General features: G+C 42.5%; 1 protein-coding gene across 7 annotated transcripts in view; it reads right to left on the bottom strand.

Moving 5' to 3' along the window:
- Nucleotides 1-11,643: 11,643 nt before the first annotated feature.
- The window catches only part of COL12A1 (collagen type XII alpha 1 chain), a 128,036-nt gene continuing 121,096 nt past the window's right edge, over nt 11,644-18,583 (bottom strand). For 5 of the 7 annotated variants that reach the window (XM_051855515.2, XM_051855516.2, XM_051855519.2 and 2 more), the window contains 4 exons: nt 18,167-18,355; nt 16,813-16,881; nt 15,243-15,413; nt 11,644-12,683 (listed from right to left, as the gene is read on the bottom strand). In XM_051855515.2, the coding sequence (XP_051711475.1) occupies nt 12,505-12,683; nt 15,243-15,413; nt 16,813-16,881; nt 18,167-18,355 (608 nt within the window). In that variant the 3' untranslated portion in view covers nt 11,644-12,504. Of the gene's footprint in view, nt 12,684-13,465; nt 14,249-15,242; nt 15,414-16,812; nt 16,882-18,166; nt 18,356-18,583 lie in introns of those variants that run through there. The other 2 variants (XM_051855517.3, XM_089333007.1) reach the window with 1 other exon arrangement.

Genomic DNA, 18,583 nt, shown 5'->3' with positions numbered 1-18,583 from the left:
ATGTCCACCAAAAGCCACGTACAGCCACACATCCATCCCAAGCAGTTGCGCCTAGCCATGCCCCCCGGTTGCTTATATGGGCCTACAGACAAATGTGGCCCAAAGCCAATCTATCGCACAGCAAGCTTGTGGGCCACTAGTCAAGAGGATGGACCTGTCAGTTACCACAATAGCAGTTACAATAGAGGCACAGAGAAATGAGATCGCAGAGATAAGGGGACAAGGCAAAAGGCGTGGGAACTTGCTAACTTCACCTTCCCACGTTCATCTCCTCAATATCCAAAGTCAGCCTTCCTGTCACTAACGGCACCCACAAAGGGCGAAGCAGCCCAGTGTCATCCTTTTCTGCTTGGCACCAAGATGGGCATGAAGTCCAATTAGCCTTGAACTATTCTGCCTTCAAACAGCATGCTGCTGAGTTTCAAATGAGCTGATATATCCAGGAAAATGGTTTGTTTCACTTAAAGTCATTAGTTCAACAAATATTTATTGTACATCGAAATGCCAGCACTGTGGTAGCTGCAGGACACACACACAGTACACAACTAAATATGACTCCTGCCCTCATAGAAACTTGCCACCCACTAGGGAAGATAAACATTGAATAAGGAATTACTAGGATGATTAAAAAATATATATATCAAAAGGAAAATATTTATGCTGGCATTGTGGCGCAGTGTGTTAAGCTGCCACTTGCAATGACAGCATCCCATATCAGAGTGCTGGTTTGCATCCTACCTGCTCCACTTTAACCCAGCTTCTTATTAAGGCACCTGGGAAGGCAGTGGAAGATGGTCTAAGCACGTGGGCCCCTGCAAGCCCTGTTGGAGACCAAGATGGATAACTTCCTGACTACTGGCTTTGGCCTGGCCCAGACCTGGCTGTTGTGGCCATTTGGGGAGTGAATCAGTGGGAGGAAGATCCCTGTAGCTCACTCACTCTTGCTTTCATTCTCACTCTTGCCCTGCCTTTTAAATAAATAAGTATGAAAAATGGAAGTGGGTTTTTTAAGGCAAATTAAAGGCATTAATGCACATTGCAATGAATTGTGGAAACAATACGAAAGGTGTCCTGAATTAGAGGATGAATAGAGTTTGACCAAATGAGTAGGGTAGTTCCAGGTAAATGAAAATACACCTATGAAGCTTCAGGATTAAGAAAGGTTAGGGGCCGGCACTATGGCACAGCAGGTCAAAGCCCTGGCCTGAAGCGCCAGCATCCCATATGGGCGCCGATTCTAGTCCCGGCGGCTCCTCTTCCGATCCAGCTCTCTGCTGTGGCCTGGGAAAGCAGTAGAAGATGGCCCAAGTTCTTGGGCCCCTGCACCCACGTGGGAGACCCGAAAGAAGCTCTTGGCTCCTGGCTTCGGATTGGTGCAGCTCCAGCTGTTGCGGCCATCTGGGGAGTGAACCAGATGATGGAAGACCTCTCTCTCTGTCTCCATCTCTCTCTGTAACTCTATCTTTCAAATAAATAAATCTTAAAAAAATGTATCTTAAAAAGAAGGTTAAAGCAGGAAGCCTACTATGGTTGAAAATATCAATTGAGGAGAAAAGTGAGGATGATGTAAAGGGGAAAAAAAAGCCCAACCTTGGTGGCATCAGTCTCAATAAGATTTTTGTACATACACCGGTTAAAGATTTTAAAGAATGCGGTGACAAGACTATGTTTGCATTCATAATCATCATTATGGCTAGATGGGAAGGAGGAATGATTGGAAAGTATCAAATGGAAGGCTCCTGAATAATCCAGATAAGACAATGGAGCTTAGAGGAGGAGAGAATAGAGAGAGAGAAATAGTTAAAAGATGCTTAGGAGATAGGATCAAAAGGGGTTAGTGATTGATGGGATGTGGGAGGTGAGCAATAGAGAAAATTAATAGGAATTCCAAGGTTTCTGGGTTAAGCAATTGAAAGTAGAGTTGTGCCACTCACAGAGACAAGAAACACATGTAGAAAAACCAGTGTGCGAAGGAGAGAGGGGGCTTTATTTTGTGTATATCAGATTTGACATATCTATAAACCATCCAACTGGAGATATACCAAAGTCAGAAGAAAGACCTGGGATATAAGTAGATTTGTTAGCATAAAGATTATTTCCAAAGCTGAAGAGAAAAGGAATGAAAGTTTCTCATCCTGGCGGATCATATGACTCAATGAAGAATATATTGAAAATATATACTCTTGGGCCTCCACTGCCAACATGCTGAATAAGAGTCTGTGTAGATAGTAAATGGCTCCTTAGATGTACTTAATAGTTACTTAAGGAGCTTTCTTTTAAAAAGTTATTCATTTCAAAAGCAGAGAGGGGAAGAGAAAGAAATGAGAAAGAGAGAAATTTTCCATCTGCTGGTTCATTACCCAAAAGGCTGCAACAGCAAGGTCTGAGCCAGACCAATGCCAGGAGCCAGGAACTTCCACATGGGTAGCAGAGGCTCAAGTATGTAAGCCATCTTCCACTGCCATTCCACACATATTAGCAATAAGCTAGAAACCAGCACTGCAATATGGAATGCCGATGTCACAAGTAGTGACTTAACCCACTGTGCCACAACACCAAACCCTTAGTTAAGGAGCTTTTAAAAACCTTTATCATCAGTCACCCCAGTTCAATTAGCCTGAATTTATGAGAATGAGGTACAAAAATGAAAAATTTTTAACTCTGTCCAGGAGATTCCAATGTGTAGGCAAAGTGAGAACTACCATGCTGGGAGTATGGCTGTAATCCACATAATTGTGAAAGCCTCCAAATTATACAGCTGTCAGATAGATTAGAGCCTCATGCTTTCAACCACCCTTCTTTCAGGTCTGGAATCAAAGAGGCATTTCCTGAGAACCCTGTAGACTAATACAACTGCAACACACATACCCAGCATTGTCTGTCTTGTTTTCCTTCATAATATTAGCACCCTAGACAATATATGCTTTTTTTTGACAGGCAGAGTTATACAGAGAGAGAGAGAGACAGAGAGAAAGGTCTTCCTTTTGTTGGTTCACCCTCGAAATGGCTGCTACTCCAAAGCCAGGAGCCAGGTGCTTCTCCTGGTCTCCCATGCAGGTGCAGGGCCCAAGCACTTGGGCCACCCTCCACTACCTTCCCGGGCCACAGCAGAGAGCTGGACTGGAAGAGGAGCAACCGGGGACAGAACCCAGTGCCCCAGCTGGGGACAGAACCCGGCGCCCCAAGCGGGACTAGAACCCTGGGGTACTGGCACCGCAGGCGGAGGATTGGCCAAGTGAGCTGCAGCGCCAGCCGTCTGTTTCCCACTTTTAAAGTATCATCTACACAAGGAAAGAGACTTTATGTTTTACTATGTTCACTACAGAGCTCTAGCACCATTTGAACAATACCTTAGACTTAGTAAGGGTTTAACCCAATATTTGTAGAAGGAAGGAATGAACATCTCAGGAGAAGAGATGCTCATTTTATTGAAACAGGAGGAAGGGATGGATAGAGATGCAGGTGGTTTTGTACATTAATACAAACAGATAAAGTTCCAGTTTAGCTTCTTATTCTTATAGGAAATAAGCACTTCGATGAGAAGTAGCATGAAATCTCCTGATCAGGACAAGGAATAGGGTTGGAGACTGAAAATTTGTTGACGTGATTTGAGAATAGGGCTAGGAAAATTATTGAGCAGTGTTGACTGGAAAGTTGAAGTTGATCATCATGGATTTAAAGACATAAAAATCTTCTGCAGTACATGATTTCCTTCAATGGTGCTCAGTATCTGGATAAAATTATGAAGATTACAAGTAGGATTTTAATACATAGATATGATGGAGGGTAAAAGAGCAAATATCTGTTTTAGGAATTTTTATCAGGGCCGGCGCCATGGCTCACTTGGTTAGTCCTCCGCCTGAATGCCAGCATCCCATATGGGCGCCGGGTTTTAGTCCTGGTTGCTCCTCTTCCAGTCCAGCTCTCTGCTGTGCCCTGGGAGTGCAGTGGAGGATGGCCCAGGTGCTTGGGCCCTGCACCTGCATGGGAGACCAGGGGGAAGCACTTGGCTCCTGGTTTCAGATGGGTGCAGCGCCGGCCTTAGCAGCCATTTAGGGGGTGAACCAATGGAAAGGAAGACCTTTCTCTCTGTCTCTCTCCGTCTAACTCTGTCAAATAAAAAAAAGATTTTTTATCTATTTGTTTGAGATTCAGAGTTACAGACAGAGGGAGAAATGGAGAGAAAGATCTTCCATCCACTGGTTCACTCCTCAAAAGGCCCCTATGGCCAGAGCTGAGCTGATCTGAAGCCAGGAGCCAGGAGCTTTATCTAGGTCTCCCATATGGGTGCAGGGGCCCAAGTAATTGGGCCATCCTCCTGCTTTTCCCGGCCATAGCAGAGAGCTGGATTGGAAGTAGAGCAGCCAGGACTTGAACTGGTGCCCATATGAGATGCTGGCAACCACAGGCAGTGGCTTAGCCCACTACACCACAGCACTAACTCCGGGTAAGAAAATATTAAATGGGACTTTTAACTCAGATTTACAAAAAAAAAGTTTATAAAAATGAAAACAACAATCACTTGCATTCTAAAGAAATCCAGAAAACCCATCCTTGCAGGAATTGCAAGAATTGGCAGAATTGACTGTGCCACCAAAACCACCACTGTCCACCCCCACACAGCCTATATTTGAAAAAGACTGAAAATCAAGAATCCACTGAAGCAGGTAATTATTTTTGTGGGGTAGAGAGTTGTAGCTTTTGCCTTCCATTGTAGAAAGAGTGCTCCAACCCATCACACAAGGGAGTTACATAGGGAGGCCCTAAGAATCACTCATACCTATGGGAAGGGCATGTTATCTCATTGTGGAGACATATTACACAATGGATTTGCAGACCTGGCTTACATGCCTGTGTATCTGGGGAAAATGAATGAGACATAGTAAAGCAAACACAAAGCACATCTGTCAAAGCAAACTTCTTTCATTTGGCTTGCAAAGGATACTTGAGTCACCCCTGGCCAAACGGATACCTAGAAGGTAGACAAATTTGAACCATCTAGCTGTAATCTCTCCTTAAAAGACATCAGGCCAGGAAAAAGAACATTGATAGCAGGTAGTTGTGAGGTAGTCTGTGGGAGCAAAAGCTGAGTCAGCATTGGGACACTTCATTTTAGAAATAAATGGGCAGTGCTAAACAGCACTCTGGCCTCAGAATCAGCCCTGAAGGCATTTGTATCTGGCTAGAAAGCTTATGAGAGCATTTCAGGCATGGAAAGCCAAGACACTGTGGCAAAAAATTACCTAAATGAAAGATCTCTGTGAATGAGATCCTGTTGGAAAGAAGGGGCCATCAAAGGAGGTACCTTTCTCTGTCGGGAGGAGAGAACTTCCACTTTGATTATGGCCTTGCCTAAATTATGGCCTTGTCTAAATAAGGTCAGAGTTTGTGAACTCAAGAGGCTTCCATAGCCTTGGCAGCTCATGACAAGAGCCTTGGGTGATTACTGACGTCCTAAATAAGAGTGTCAATTGTTAAATCAACAACAGGAGTCACTGTGCACTTGCTTCCCATGTAGGATCTCTGTCCTTAATATGTAGTACTATGAGAATCAATGGTAAAGCTAGTCTTCAAACAGTACTTTGTGTATCTGTGTGAGTGCAAACTGGTGAAATCTCTACTGAGTATAGAGTTGATTTTCTGTATATAAAGATAATGAAAAGTGAATCTTAATGAAGAATGGGATGGGAGAGGGAATGGGAGATAGGATGGTTTGTGGGTGGGAGGGTGGTTATGGGGGGAAGAGCTGCTATAATCCAAAAGTTATACTTTCAAAATTTATATTAAGTGAAAGTTTTCTATAAAAAAGGAAAGAAATGAGCAGTGAACAGGTCCCCTGTAGAGTCCCTGAAAATAATTTACAGGCAGTTTTATGAGGAGCAGCATTTGGGCACTTGACACATAGTAAGTACTGACATCCAAGAAAGTATTCTAGTTGCACAGGTTAAGTGGAGAACACCTTAACCTCCTCTTTGTTCAGTTCTATTCCCCAACCTGGAGAAGCTGTTATAAAAAGCTAATATATCATTTCTGCAGTTGTTCTAGTTTGAAAATGTTTTGTCCCCTCCAATACTCATGTTAAAGCTTAATCCCCATTGTAAAGTATTAAAAGGGTAGAAACTTTGTCTAGTAATGGTGTTTAGAAGCAGGGTCTTTAGGAGGGGATTGAGATCATCAGGTCATTAGGTAGAGGTCCCCATGATTGAACATGGGTAATTTTATAAGAAAATGGAGAGTAGGCTGGCGCCGTGGCTCACTTGGCTAATCCTCTGCCTGCGGTGCTGGCATCCCGGGGTTCTAGTCCCAGTTGGGGCACCGGGTACTAGTTCTGGTTGCTCCTCTTCCAGTCCAGCTCTCTGCTGTGGCCTGGGAAAGCAGTGGAGGATGGCCCAAGTGCTTGGGTCCCTGTACCAACATGGGAGACCGGGAGGAAGCAACCAGCTCCTGGCTTCAGATCGGCGCAGCGCCAGCCGTGGCGGCCATTAGGGGAGTGAACCAATGGAAGGAAGACCTTTCTCTGTCTCTCTCTCACTGTCTACAACTCTCTGTCTGTCTCTCTCTCACTGTCTAACTCTGTCAAAAAAAAAAAAAAAAAAAAGAAAAAGAAAATGGAGAGTAGTCAGTATACACACAGGCATTCACTCCCTGTCCCTTGCCAAGTAATTCCCAGCACCACCTTAGGACTGCCAAAAAGAACATCATCACTGTATGTGGCCCCTTGACCTTTGCCCAAAACTGTGAGCCAAAATAAGCATATATTCTCTTTAACTTACCCAGTCTGTGGTATTGTACTGTTAACAGCAGTCCAAGTTCCTATCTAATGTGTGGCTTTAAGGTAGAAAGAAAAATGAATACTAAATTGGATTTGAGATTAAAGCTTTCAATTGAATTAAATTGAACTGAGCTAACCTGGAGCATTTGTGCTTGAAATTACCCACAAGAAATGAGATTTGTCTGTGGTATTATAAGGGAGAGAGAAAAAAAATATTAACAAAACATAACTAAAGGCAGTAGCTAAAGACAAACTAGTTTTTTATTCTCTTGGAACTGAAGGTGATCAATAGTTATGTTTCCATGACATGTAATCTGAGCAGGATAAGAAGGAAGCAGAGACAAGGAAGTGCTGATGGATGGGAAAAACAGAGAAGATTCCCTGTGCTGGGTATCACAGTGAAGCTGAAGAACAGCTGCTGTAGGAGTACCCAAAGTGTAGAGTATCTAAATTTGTCATTTCAAAGCAGCACAATTTGTAATGAGTTCAAATCCAAGTTAAGACCTTGGAGGGGATGGCACTGTGGCTCACTTGGTTGGTCCTCCGCCTGCAGTGCCAGCATCTCATATGGGTGCCAGGTTCTAGTCCCAGCTGCTCCTCTTCCAGTCCAGCTCTCTGCTGTGGCCTGGGAGTGCAGTGGAGGATGGCCCAGGTGCTTGGGCCCTGCACCTGCATGGGAGACCTGGCTCCTGAATTCGGATTGGCCCAGCGCACCGGCCCTAGTGGCCATTTGGGGGGTGAACCAATGGAAAAGGAAGACCTTTCTCTTTGTCTCTCTTTCTCTCACTGTCTAACTCTGCTTGACAAAAGAAAAAGAAAAGCAAAGAAAAGAAAAGAAAAGCAAAGCAAAGCAAAGAGATGATTAAGACACATGTAGGAGCTCAATCAGCTGGATTTGATTGATTGGATATGAGACATAGAAGGAAGAGTTCACAACGGCTTTCAAATCTCTAGCCTGAATAACTTGGTAGTTGGTGCTGACAATGGAAGAAAATTACATTTATGGTGAGATTTAGTAATATTTTGGCAACATGTCAAAGTAAAACCTTGGGTTGACCTCCAGCTGTCATTTCCCTTCTTAAATAGGAACAGAGTTTTTAGTTAAGCACACAACCACCCATAATAAAAGCAGTAAGTCCCATTTCCTTTATGGCTAGATGTAGTCAATTTACTAAATTCTGGTTAATTGTATGTAATATAAACTGTGTTTGTAACTCCAGGAACTATCCTTAAAGAGAGCAGTGCTCTCTTCACCCCCTTCTTCTTTCTCTTATAGAATGTGAACTTAATAACAAGAGCCCTGTTAACCATCTTGTCCCATACGTTTAACTTGGCCATGGAAACCACAACAGGAGAGCTGCAAGATAGAAAGAGCCTGGGTCCTTCTCAAAACAAAGAAATTTCTGCTTCTTTAAGACACTGTTCTTTTGTGATTTTCTGTTACTCACAGCTAACCTCATCCTAATAAATAGCAGATGTGTTCACTTCAGGCTGTCTATGGAACTTTGAGGAGGGTTACACAGTTGCATACAATGAATATGGAATTAAGCAAGAAATTGGTTGAAGATGTGGTCTATAGGTTGGTTCCTGAAAACAAGCCTATGTGATGCTTTTTCCCCAATGGCCTTCAGCAATCTGATCTAAGGGTGAAACTGTTAATATATGTTCACTTAAATATTCATATGTAAATCCAGTTTTCTAACCACAAGCATGAGGTGACTTAGTAATCAATGTTACTTATCCCTAAAAGATTGTCTCTGGGGGTCGATGCTGTGGTATAGTGGGTAAAAGCTACTACCTGCAGTGCCAGCATCACACATGGGCACTGGTTTGGGTCCCAGCTGTTCAACTTACAATCCAGCTTCCTGCTGATGGCCTGGGAGAGCCACAGAGTGCTTGGGTTGGGCCTCTGCATCCACATAGGAGACCCAGAAGAAGCTCCTGGCTCCTGGCTTCAGATCAGCTCTGCTCTAGCCATTTGGCCATTTGGGGAGTGAATTAGCAGATGGAAGACCTTTCTCTCTGTCTCTCCCACTCTGCCCATAACTCTGCCTCTCACATAAATAAATAAAATCTTAGAAAAAAAAATCATACCCACATCTACAGTGAGAGGAGCCAATTCCTTTGTGCTTCAAATCCATGTGACTCTGGACCCCCACTGGGTCAGTCATCAGGCTCCTGACACAGAGGCTGTTTCTCAAAGAACATCAGAAACTCAAGGGAACTGGCAATTAATCAAAACAAATTCATGGAACTTTGAGATTTAAAAATTCCTTCCCAGAAAGTTGAATATCAAGCCAGAGGCAGGGGTGGGAAAAGCATCTGGTGATAAACTAGGTTAAGAACCACAGACCTAGCAGCTTAGTCTTGTTCTCATACTAAGTAGCTGTGTCTGTTTCCTCTTACATAAGAAGAGTTGGACTGGGATAATCTCAGCGGTTTCTTCTAGCTTTAAAAGAGCATGTGGTAGGGCCAGTGTTCTGGTGCAGCTGGTAAAGCCACCACCTGTGACACCAGCACCCCAAGTGGGCCCTGGTTTGTTTCCTGGCTATTCCACTTCTGACCCAGCTCCCCGTTAATGGCCTGGTAATACCAGCAGAGGATGGCTCTAGTGTTTGAGTCTGTACTACCCATGTGGGAGATCCAGATGAAACTGCTGGTTCCTGTCTTCAGCCTCACTTAGCTCTGGTAGTTGTGACTATCTAGGGAGTCAACCAGCAGATAAAAGATGAAATATATTTCTCTCTCTCTTCTATCTCAAATAAATAAATAAATATTTAAAAAGGTGCATTTGTAATACTTATCCATTTTAGTATTTTCTCTTTGTTTTGTTCTAGTACTATTGGTTGAACTCTGTGATTAACACACAATTATTCTTAGGTGTTTAAATTTTAACTGAAAAATGATCCCTGTTAAATGTAAGAGTGGGAATAAGAGAGGGAGGAGATGTACAATTTGGGACATGCTCAAGCTGACTTGCCCCAAATGGTGGAGTTAGAATCATGCCAGGGGATCCCAATACAATCCCATCAAGGTGGCATGTACAAATGCCATCTCGCTAGTCCAAGTGATCAATTTCAGTTCACAATTGATCACACTGATAGGTCTAAGAGTCAAAGGGATCACACAAACAAGACTAGTGTCTGCTAATACTAGCTGATAGAATCAAAAAGGGAGAGAACGATCCATCATGGGAAGCGGGATACACAGTAGACTCATAGAATGGCAGATGTCCTAAATAGCACTCTGGCCTCAGAATCAGCCCTTAAGGCATTTGGATCCGGCTGAAGAGTCCATGAGAGTATTTTAGGCATGGAAAGCCAAGACACCCTGGAAAAAAAAAAAAAGACCTAAATGGAAGATCTCTGCGAGTGAGATCCCAGTGGAAAGAACGGGGCCATCAAAGAAGGAGGTACCTTTCTCTGAAGGGAGGAGAGAGCTTCCACTTTGACTATGACCCTGTCGCAATAAGATCGAAGTCGGCGAACCCAAAATGCTTCCATAGCCTTGGCAACTTATGACAAGAGCCTAGGGAGATTACTGATGCCATAAACAGGAGTGTCAATTTGTAAAGTCAACAACAGGAGTCACTGTACTTACTTCTCATGTGGGATCTGTCCTTATTGTGTTGTCCAATGTTAAGTAATGCTATAACTAGTACTGAAACAGTATTTTACACTTTGTGCTTCTGTGTGGGTGCAAGCTGATGAAATCTTTACTTAATATATACTGAATTGATCTTCTGTATATAAAGATAATTGAAAATGAATCGATGTGAATGGAATGGGAGAGGGAGCGGGAGATGGGAGGGATGTGAGTGGGAGGGAAATTATGGGGGGGGAGCCATTGTAATCCATTAACTGTACTTTGAAAATTTATATTTACTAAATAAAAATAAATAAATAAAAAAATTTAAAAAGTGCATTTGGTGGGGAGGGGTCTTTGGTGTACCAGTTCAGATGCTACTTGGGAAGCCAATATCTCATGTTAGTTTGAGTCCTGGGTTTGAGTCCCAGCCCTGCTTCCCATCTCAATTTCCCACTAATGTACACCCTGGGAGGCATCAGTGATGGCTTAAACACTTGAGTTCCTGCCACCCACATAGGAGACCTAGATTGATTTCCAGACTCCTGGATCAACTGTTGTAAGCATTTTGGAAGTAAACCTGCTGATGGAATATATTTCTCTGTGTCTTTGCCTTTCAAATGAAATGAAAATAAATATTTTTAAAGTGTCAATGTTGAGGATTACAGGTGAAATTATTATGAGTCTGAAATCTACTCGAAGACTCCTGAATGTAATATATTCACACATGTCATCTCCTGCTTTTGATCTTGTTTCTAGGACATATTTAATGCAGATGTTTTGCCCTGTGGAAATCTTTCTATCACTTCCCCCTCTCTCTTCAATTGATTATCTCTTTCAAATCAACATTTATATTGTTTTCTTTGATATATAGAATGATGTTGTTGCAGTTAGATGGAAAATGAGGGTATGAAATATAAAAATACCTCTGAAAGACTTTAGTGGGCAAAATAGAGTATAGGAAAATGATTAAATGCATACAAAATCATGTGGCTTGCTGGAGATTATTTGGTTGTTTGGGGTATCCTAGGATACCTAGTTGTTTTTCCACCAGCCCACACATCCTCTGCATTCCTAATAAAGTCTTTGGAGTCTTCTGGGCTTTTTAAGTCTCTTTCTACTCTTTTTCTATGACTTCACCATATCATTAAAATCTAAATTTATTTAGCATAATTTAATAGTATTAACAAGATTTGTAACTGTATCCAAGGATATGAATTTGTTTGTTGTAACAACTGCATGAGCAGTCCAAAAGGGCCATCGAAGAAGAAAAAAAAACATACATGTCAAATTTTCAGTAGTTTTATTGAAAAATGCCTCTTTTGTTTCAGAAATAAATAATATAAGGCAGTGAAATTCACAATCTGCAGTTAAAATATAAAAGCAGCAATTCTATGTTCATAGTCTTGCAAACATTTTCCAACTGCTTTTGATAACTAAGAAACATTATGTTCTGGGAAAAAAAAGTTCATACTAAATATACAACACAAACATGCAATTCCATCTCTGCAGAATAATCTGCAATTTGGCATAAATGTTAGTGTGTCTAAAACAAGGAGGTTTAAGGCATATGGTACTGTATCCAGTTGATACAATAACTTGAGCTACATGGCTTAAGGATTGTGGTTGTAAAGAGAGATGTATAAGAGCATCTTATGCTCTAAAGTATAACAGGAGATAGAAGAGGAAGATAAACAATTGCAACAGAGTTGACGTTTCCTTCCTTTTTGTTTTTAGAAGAGGAATTACTTGCATTGAATTGAATTGCGAAAAAGTAATGAAAAAGATAAACTGCCCTCTGGAAATGTGCAGTAGCTCTGGGCTCCAGAACTTACTGCTTAGCCTAAGAGTTTCATTGAAGCCGCCCACTGTGCTAACTAAAGGCACAGGGCATGTTCTCGTCTTGCAGCTTTTGTGGAAAACAAACTTATTTTGCAAGTGTTTCAAGGGCAAAGGCAAAGATGTCTACAGACAGCGTGCTGCGAGCTAAGCTTCCTGCGGAAACAAGGGTCTCTACAGTCAGAATGGGTACTCTTGGATGAAGCAACGCCGGAAGAAACATCGCGGAAAAGATGTACACGGCTCCATCAGACCTGTAAATGAGACTCCCTACGCCTCCCCCCTGTATGGCGGCGCGGCGCGTGGTCTCAGGGTCGCTGCCCGGGGCCGCGGGGCAGGGCGCGCCGCCAGCGCGCGTGGGGAGGCTGCTCCTCTGCAGGCTCGTCGGCGCCGTAGTCCTCGTACTCCGCCGTCCGCTCGGGCTCCACCGGCACGATGAAGGGCTCGCGCTCAGGCAGGTAGGCCCCGCCCTCGGGCACGTACGGCTCTGTCCGATTCAACATTACAGTTATGGCATGATTTGGAAGGCACACACGCACGCACACACACACAGCAAAAGCTAAATGGCCACCCGAGGTGGTGGCACTCCAGTCTTAGTCTCATAACTATAAATAGATAAGTTACAGAGTTCTCATTACTTCCACGTGCAGAAAGAATTTGGTGACGATCAAATAAGGAAATGGAACTTTAAAAAACACCTTCAAAGACCCAGCAGTAAATACAATCATTGCACAAATACCTGGGAAGAAGCCAAAGAACTGTAAACTCAGTACCTAGGTAGGATTTTTGCAAATCCCCCAAGTAACTGTTCATGACTTCAAACTCCTCAATTCAAAGAACAACTTGGAAAGATGAGGAGGTGTGGGGAACTTTTATTGGCTCCCAGCAACTGAACTCCGGAGCTGAAAACTATCACCAGGTAATATACAGTACATGACATGTTCTGTGGCCGCCCCTCACACAGACTGAGTTACAGCTAGTGGGTGAGGAACACCAGTGACTATAGCAAAACGAAGAAGAAAGTTTGAAACTTTGGCTTGAAAATTGTGGTTACAAAACCCAAATGAAAGTACACATACAAAAAAAAAAAGAAGAAGAAGAAGAAAAACAAAAAGACACATGCCCTGAATCAGACACATGGCTAACAAGCAAGGGATCAAAAGATTCCATTCGGTGTTATTCCGGCAAAGAGCAAGCAGCAGGCTTGGATGCAGAAGCTTGCTGTAGAATTGGTAAGTGATTTTAGCAGACAGGATCACATACAAATCATTTACAAGCCACAATTAGTTTATTATTTACAGAACACATTTCTCTTTAACCAGGTTAATTGTTTTTCTTAAAATGGCATCATCATCTCCGCTGGTTAGTAGTTTTGTTATGCACCTCTTTCACAACTGAGGCTCCTCATGGCTGTGTGTTTGAACTTTTTTTTTTTTTTTTTTTTTTTTTTGACAGGCAGAGTGGACAGTGAGAGAGAGAGACAGAGAGAGAAAGGTCTTCCTTTGCCGTTGGTTCACCCTCCAATGGCCGCCGCTGCAGCCGGCGCACCGCGCTGATCCTGGCAGGAGCCAGGAGCCAGGTGCTTTTCCTGGTCTCCCATGGGGTGCAGGGCCCAAGCACCTGGGCCATCCTCCACTGCACTCCCTGGCCATAGCAGAGAGCTGGCCTGGAAGAGGGGCAACCGGGACAGAATCCGGCGCCCCAACCGGGACTAGAACCCGGTGTGCCGGCGCCGCAAGGTGGAGGATTAGCCTATTGAGCCACGGCGCCGGCTCTGTGTGTTTGAACTTTTTTAAAAGTATTTTTCTACATTATTACTGAAATGCATCAGAATTATAATCTGACACCACTGCTTTTGTCTAGTTCAAGTTAGTATAAAGAGTCTCCACCCTCCTTTATGATGTCGACCCGGTTCGTTAACCATATCTGTGCTGAGATTTCCATACAGACTCATTTCCTAATAAGCACGTGCGCAAACATCTCAGAAACAGGATTTTCATGTATTCAAACTGTAAGCAGCACTGGCGACTTAGAAAATGTGTTAGCCGGAACCTGAAACAGGTCAAAGATGATAGTTTTTAAAAGTTGAATTACTATGCAAAAAATATATATACACATCCATCTAAGTATGTAATGGTTAAAGTATATATATATATATCCATATATTTTCAGTTATTCACATATTTCATAAAGTGATTTAAATTTATTTTACAAAGAATTAAATGGTAATTTTGTGAATGGGTTTCTTGAGAAATACAATTAAGATTTGTGATCACTTTTGGTCACATGTAATTAAGCACATGAATATATAGATATATAGATATTTAGATATTCAACTACTCATGCACTATTTGCTAGTAGCAAACCATATCAAACAGCAGTACCATTTTTGAAACTTGCAAGATGCTTGAGGATGCATTAATGAAAAGGTCACTGTAGACCACAGCATGACTATCTTATTACCATATCAGCATATATCCCAGGTCCTCCCATCCCACAAATTCAGGTATAATTGTCAACAACTAGAATTTCATTAACAACCTTTCAAGAAAAGAAAAACTACTCAGTCCCAGATTTTATAAGTTAATTCCATGCATAATGTGGGATAGTGGGTTATTTTCCACTGTATGTGCCACATTATCAAATAGTTTGTCTACAAATTAGGCTCCCAAAATAATTTATATATATATTCATGGCATTCTATAATTGTATTCAACAAATTCCTGTTACCAACTTTTAAGTTGGAAAAAAAGAGAAAATTTAATTGGTAGCACTCTGAGCTCCCAAGAAAATATGGAGAGGTTTATTGTGATTTGGTAGATAGAGAAATATGAGAAGGAACAGAAAATAATTATCTTATTTCTAAGAGTGAAACAATGTTTATTCTTTGGGAGAGAACACTATTATTATATAACCAAAACAACTGAAAGAGTTGCTGTCTTCAAAAAAGGCTCAAATCAACCTTTCTTCACTCCTAGGGCACTTCACAGCCATAAAGATTCTTTACTTCAGGCGAAACTGAATGCCTACAATGGCAACAACATACCTGGATAGCCTTGCCCGTTGTATGGGATGCTGGCACACTGGGATGAATCACAGTATCCAGGAGGACCTGGGGGTCCTCGGATACCTGAGTTTCCAGGACGACCAGGGGGACCAGGGGGACCTCTGGAACCTGTGGACCCTGGTGGACCTGTTCTAGATTCTCCTTGTGGACCTAGTGTAGAGTTGAAACAAACACATTTCCTCTCATGTTAAATATATCATACTTGAATAAGTCAACAATATTTTAAGTGGCACCTCCACGGCCTCAAGATAGACTATTCACTGTTATATGGCAAGAAAACATTTTCTCAAGAAATACCCAAGATGTACCAAAGTGAAGCTTTCTTACTATTGACTCATCAAGAGTTAAAGTCAGAAATCCACTATGCAAAACAACATTATTTAACAATTTTATTCAAAAGGAACTGATTTAGTAAGGATTAGGCCAAATTAAAGATCACAATGAGTTCTTGGTTTGCTCCCATCCTCATAGAGAGAGAGGAGTGCTCCATTAAGCAGCCACGTTGAACTGCCATGAAAATGCGAGCGTGTCTGTTCAGCACCTCCAGATTATGTTTGGGAAGCAGTTACTTCTGGATCAAGTAATACTTAGTTATGGTTGACATAAATGTGAAGATTCAACCATAGAGCTGACCATGTTTGCAGGAGTCTCAAGGGGAGCTTATACTGAAGAAAATACTTCATTTTCAAGCCAGTAATCAAAAAGCATAAAACAACTAGAAAGCTATTATCTATTCCTAAAATATCAGGAAAGCTGCTGTAAATGAAATTTTGCAATTCCATCAGAACTTTTAGTGAGAACATATTTTTTTCAGTCAGCTCTCTATTAAAGAACCATTAAAAGAAACAGGAAATGGGGCCGGCGCCGCGGCTCACTAGGCTAATCCTCCGCCTAGCGGCGCCGGCACACCGGGTTCTAGTCCCGGTCGGGGCGCCGGATTCTGTCCCGGTTGCCCCTCTTCCAGGCCAGCTCTCTGCTGTGGCCAGGGAGTGCAGTGGAGGATGGCCCAGGTGCTTGGGCCCTGCACCCCATGGGAGACCAGGAAAAGCACCTGGCTCCTGGCTCCTGCCATCGGATCAGCGCGGTGTGCCGGCCGCAGCGTGCCGGCCGCGGCGGCCATTGGAGGGTGAACCAACGGCAAAGGAAGACCTTTCTCTCTGTCTCTCTCTCTCACTGTCCACTCTGCCTGTCAAAAAAAAAAAAAAAAAAAAAAAAAAAACAGGAAATGTAACCATCCTCAAGGTTTGAGACCAAACAAAACAATTAGGAATTCCCTAAAAAAGGGAAATGGATTTTTGTTTCAATTAGAAAAACTAACCACCCTCTTTGTCACTAACACTCATATAGCACATGTTAAAGTTACTTTAATTGCCTAATAGAACACATTCATTTAGAGAACATAAAGCATGAGAAGGATATTATGCAAATTGGACCTGCCGAAGCATATGCCATATGAACGCCTCAAATCAACAGGAGGGGACTGTGACTTCCTTGGGGACTGTGTGCTCTCTCAGTATCTATACCCTTTATCTATTTCATTACAACCTACCTGGGGGGCCAGGCAGCCCTCGAGGTCCTGGAGAACCATTACCCCTTTCACCTTTCTCTCCTGGCAAACCTAGGGAAGGGGGAAAAAAAAGCACAGGAGGAAAATTATCTGGAAACGATCATTTCTTAAACAAGCTGTTTATTAATTTGAGAGGCAGAGAGATGATGAGAGAGAGAAAGAGAGAGAGAGAGAGAATTAAGAACAAGTGCTGCCCTGTCCTCCACTGTTTCACACCTCACATGTCCTCAGTGGCCAGGGATGGGCTGGAACCAAAACTGGGAGCCAAGAACACTAACCAGTCTCCCATGTGGGTGGCAGGAACCCAGTTACTTGAGCCATCACTGCTGCCTTCCAGGATCTGCACTGGCGGGAAGCTGGTGTCAGAAACCAGAACTGGGAATTGAACCCAGGCACTCCAGTGTGGGGATGCCTGAATCCTACCCACTAGGCTAAACACCCACCCCTTATCTGATAGTACTTGATTCAGGTAATTCCTTTCCTTAGTGAAAGAAGAACTTAAGTTTTCACAGAAGTTCATTCCATAAGCCAGATTCTTTCTAGACATTTGTGTAATTCCAAACCCATGGCCAAGAAGTAAATCTGGCTACAATTCAGGAGGAAAAAATAATTTGGAGGAAACATTTCCAATACATTGTAAAATAGTAATTAAGGATAGAACTCTTGAGTAAATAGTTATAATTTATTGAAAAAAATCTTAAAGGTTTCCTATGTTTTGTAGCCCTATCAGTATAGCTTCCAAAACATCAGAATTATAGAAATAACTGACATTTGTCTAAATATTACCTACTTTTTTACCAAGGTGAGTACAAGAATCCTGAAACATCTAGAAACAAGCAATCCTATTTTGCTTATTTTCCTTCAGTTGCACTTATCTACCATGAAATTAAAATCAAACAAAAATACAAGATCAGTGCCAAGCCCTGAATAATGGAGCCAAAAGAATATGAATCTAAAACTGTAGGACTGCTTAAGCATACTCCGTTGCTGCTCAGCTCTTGGCACAGTCTTATCAATTAATACAATTTCAGTGCCTGATTGAGTTTGCTAACATATAACTTTTCTCATTAACAACAGCAACAAATCAGAAAATGGCATTATCTTTACTGAGATATCCTGACAAAAGCATCGTGTTTTCTAAGATACAATCTCTATGGCCTGCGAGTTGTCTGCAGAGACAGCCAGCTTCGTGGACAGACAGCTCTTCTAGGGCTGTTCAAACAAGACCAATTAAACAGATTGCCAAGTTCAGTCCTCCAGATGCTTTCAACCTGACCCAACTCCTCAACTTGCTGAGTGCTTCTTTTATCCCTGTGATGCAGCCAGAAATGCCTACCTCGTTCACCAGGGGGTCCCTGCATCCCTGGTGTGCCTGGGAAGCCTGGTCGCCCTCCAGGCCCTGGTTCTCCTCTGGCACCAGCACTGCCTGGGGGACCTGGAGGGCCTGGCGGGCCCGGTTGGTTTCGATTGGAGTGGTAATCGTTTGGAATCTGATTCAACATCTGATTGAATCTGCTCATCTGACCTACAAATAAAAATAAGGCTTGTTAGTAAGAAACCCAATTAAGGGAAGGATGAGTGACTGAGACTTATCTCCCTCCTCCCTCAAGAAACATTCTAATGGGAATCCTAAAAGTAGAAATAAGATACTCCAGTCACCCCATACAAAATGATCCTTTATAAATGTTTTCCATAAATGCTGACTTATAAGCCTCATGCATTACCATGAATATGAAAGCTTGTTAAAGTTTAA

The sequence above is a fragment of the Oryctolagus cuniculus genome, chromosome 5 (genome assembly GCF_051225735.1).
Source record: "Oryctolagus cuniculus isolate XC-2025 breed Fujian yellow rabbit chromosome 5, ASM5122573v1, whole genome shotgun sequence".
In the NCBI taxonomy this organism is placed as follows: domain Eukaryota; kingdom Metazoa; phylum Chordata; class Mammalia; order Lagomorpha; family Leporidae; genus Oryctolagus; species Oryctolagus cuniculus.
This window is presented reverse-complemented; position numbering and strand designations above follow the sequence as displayed.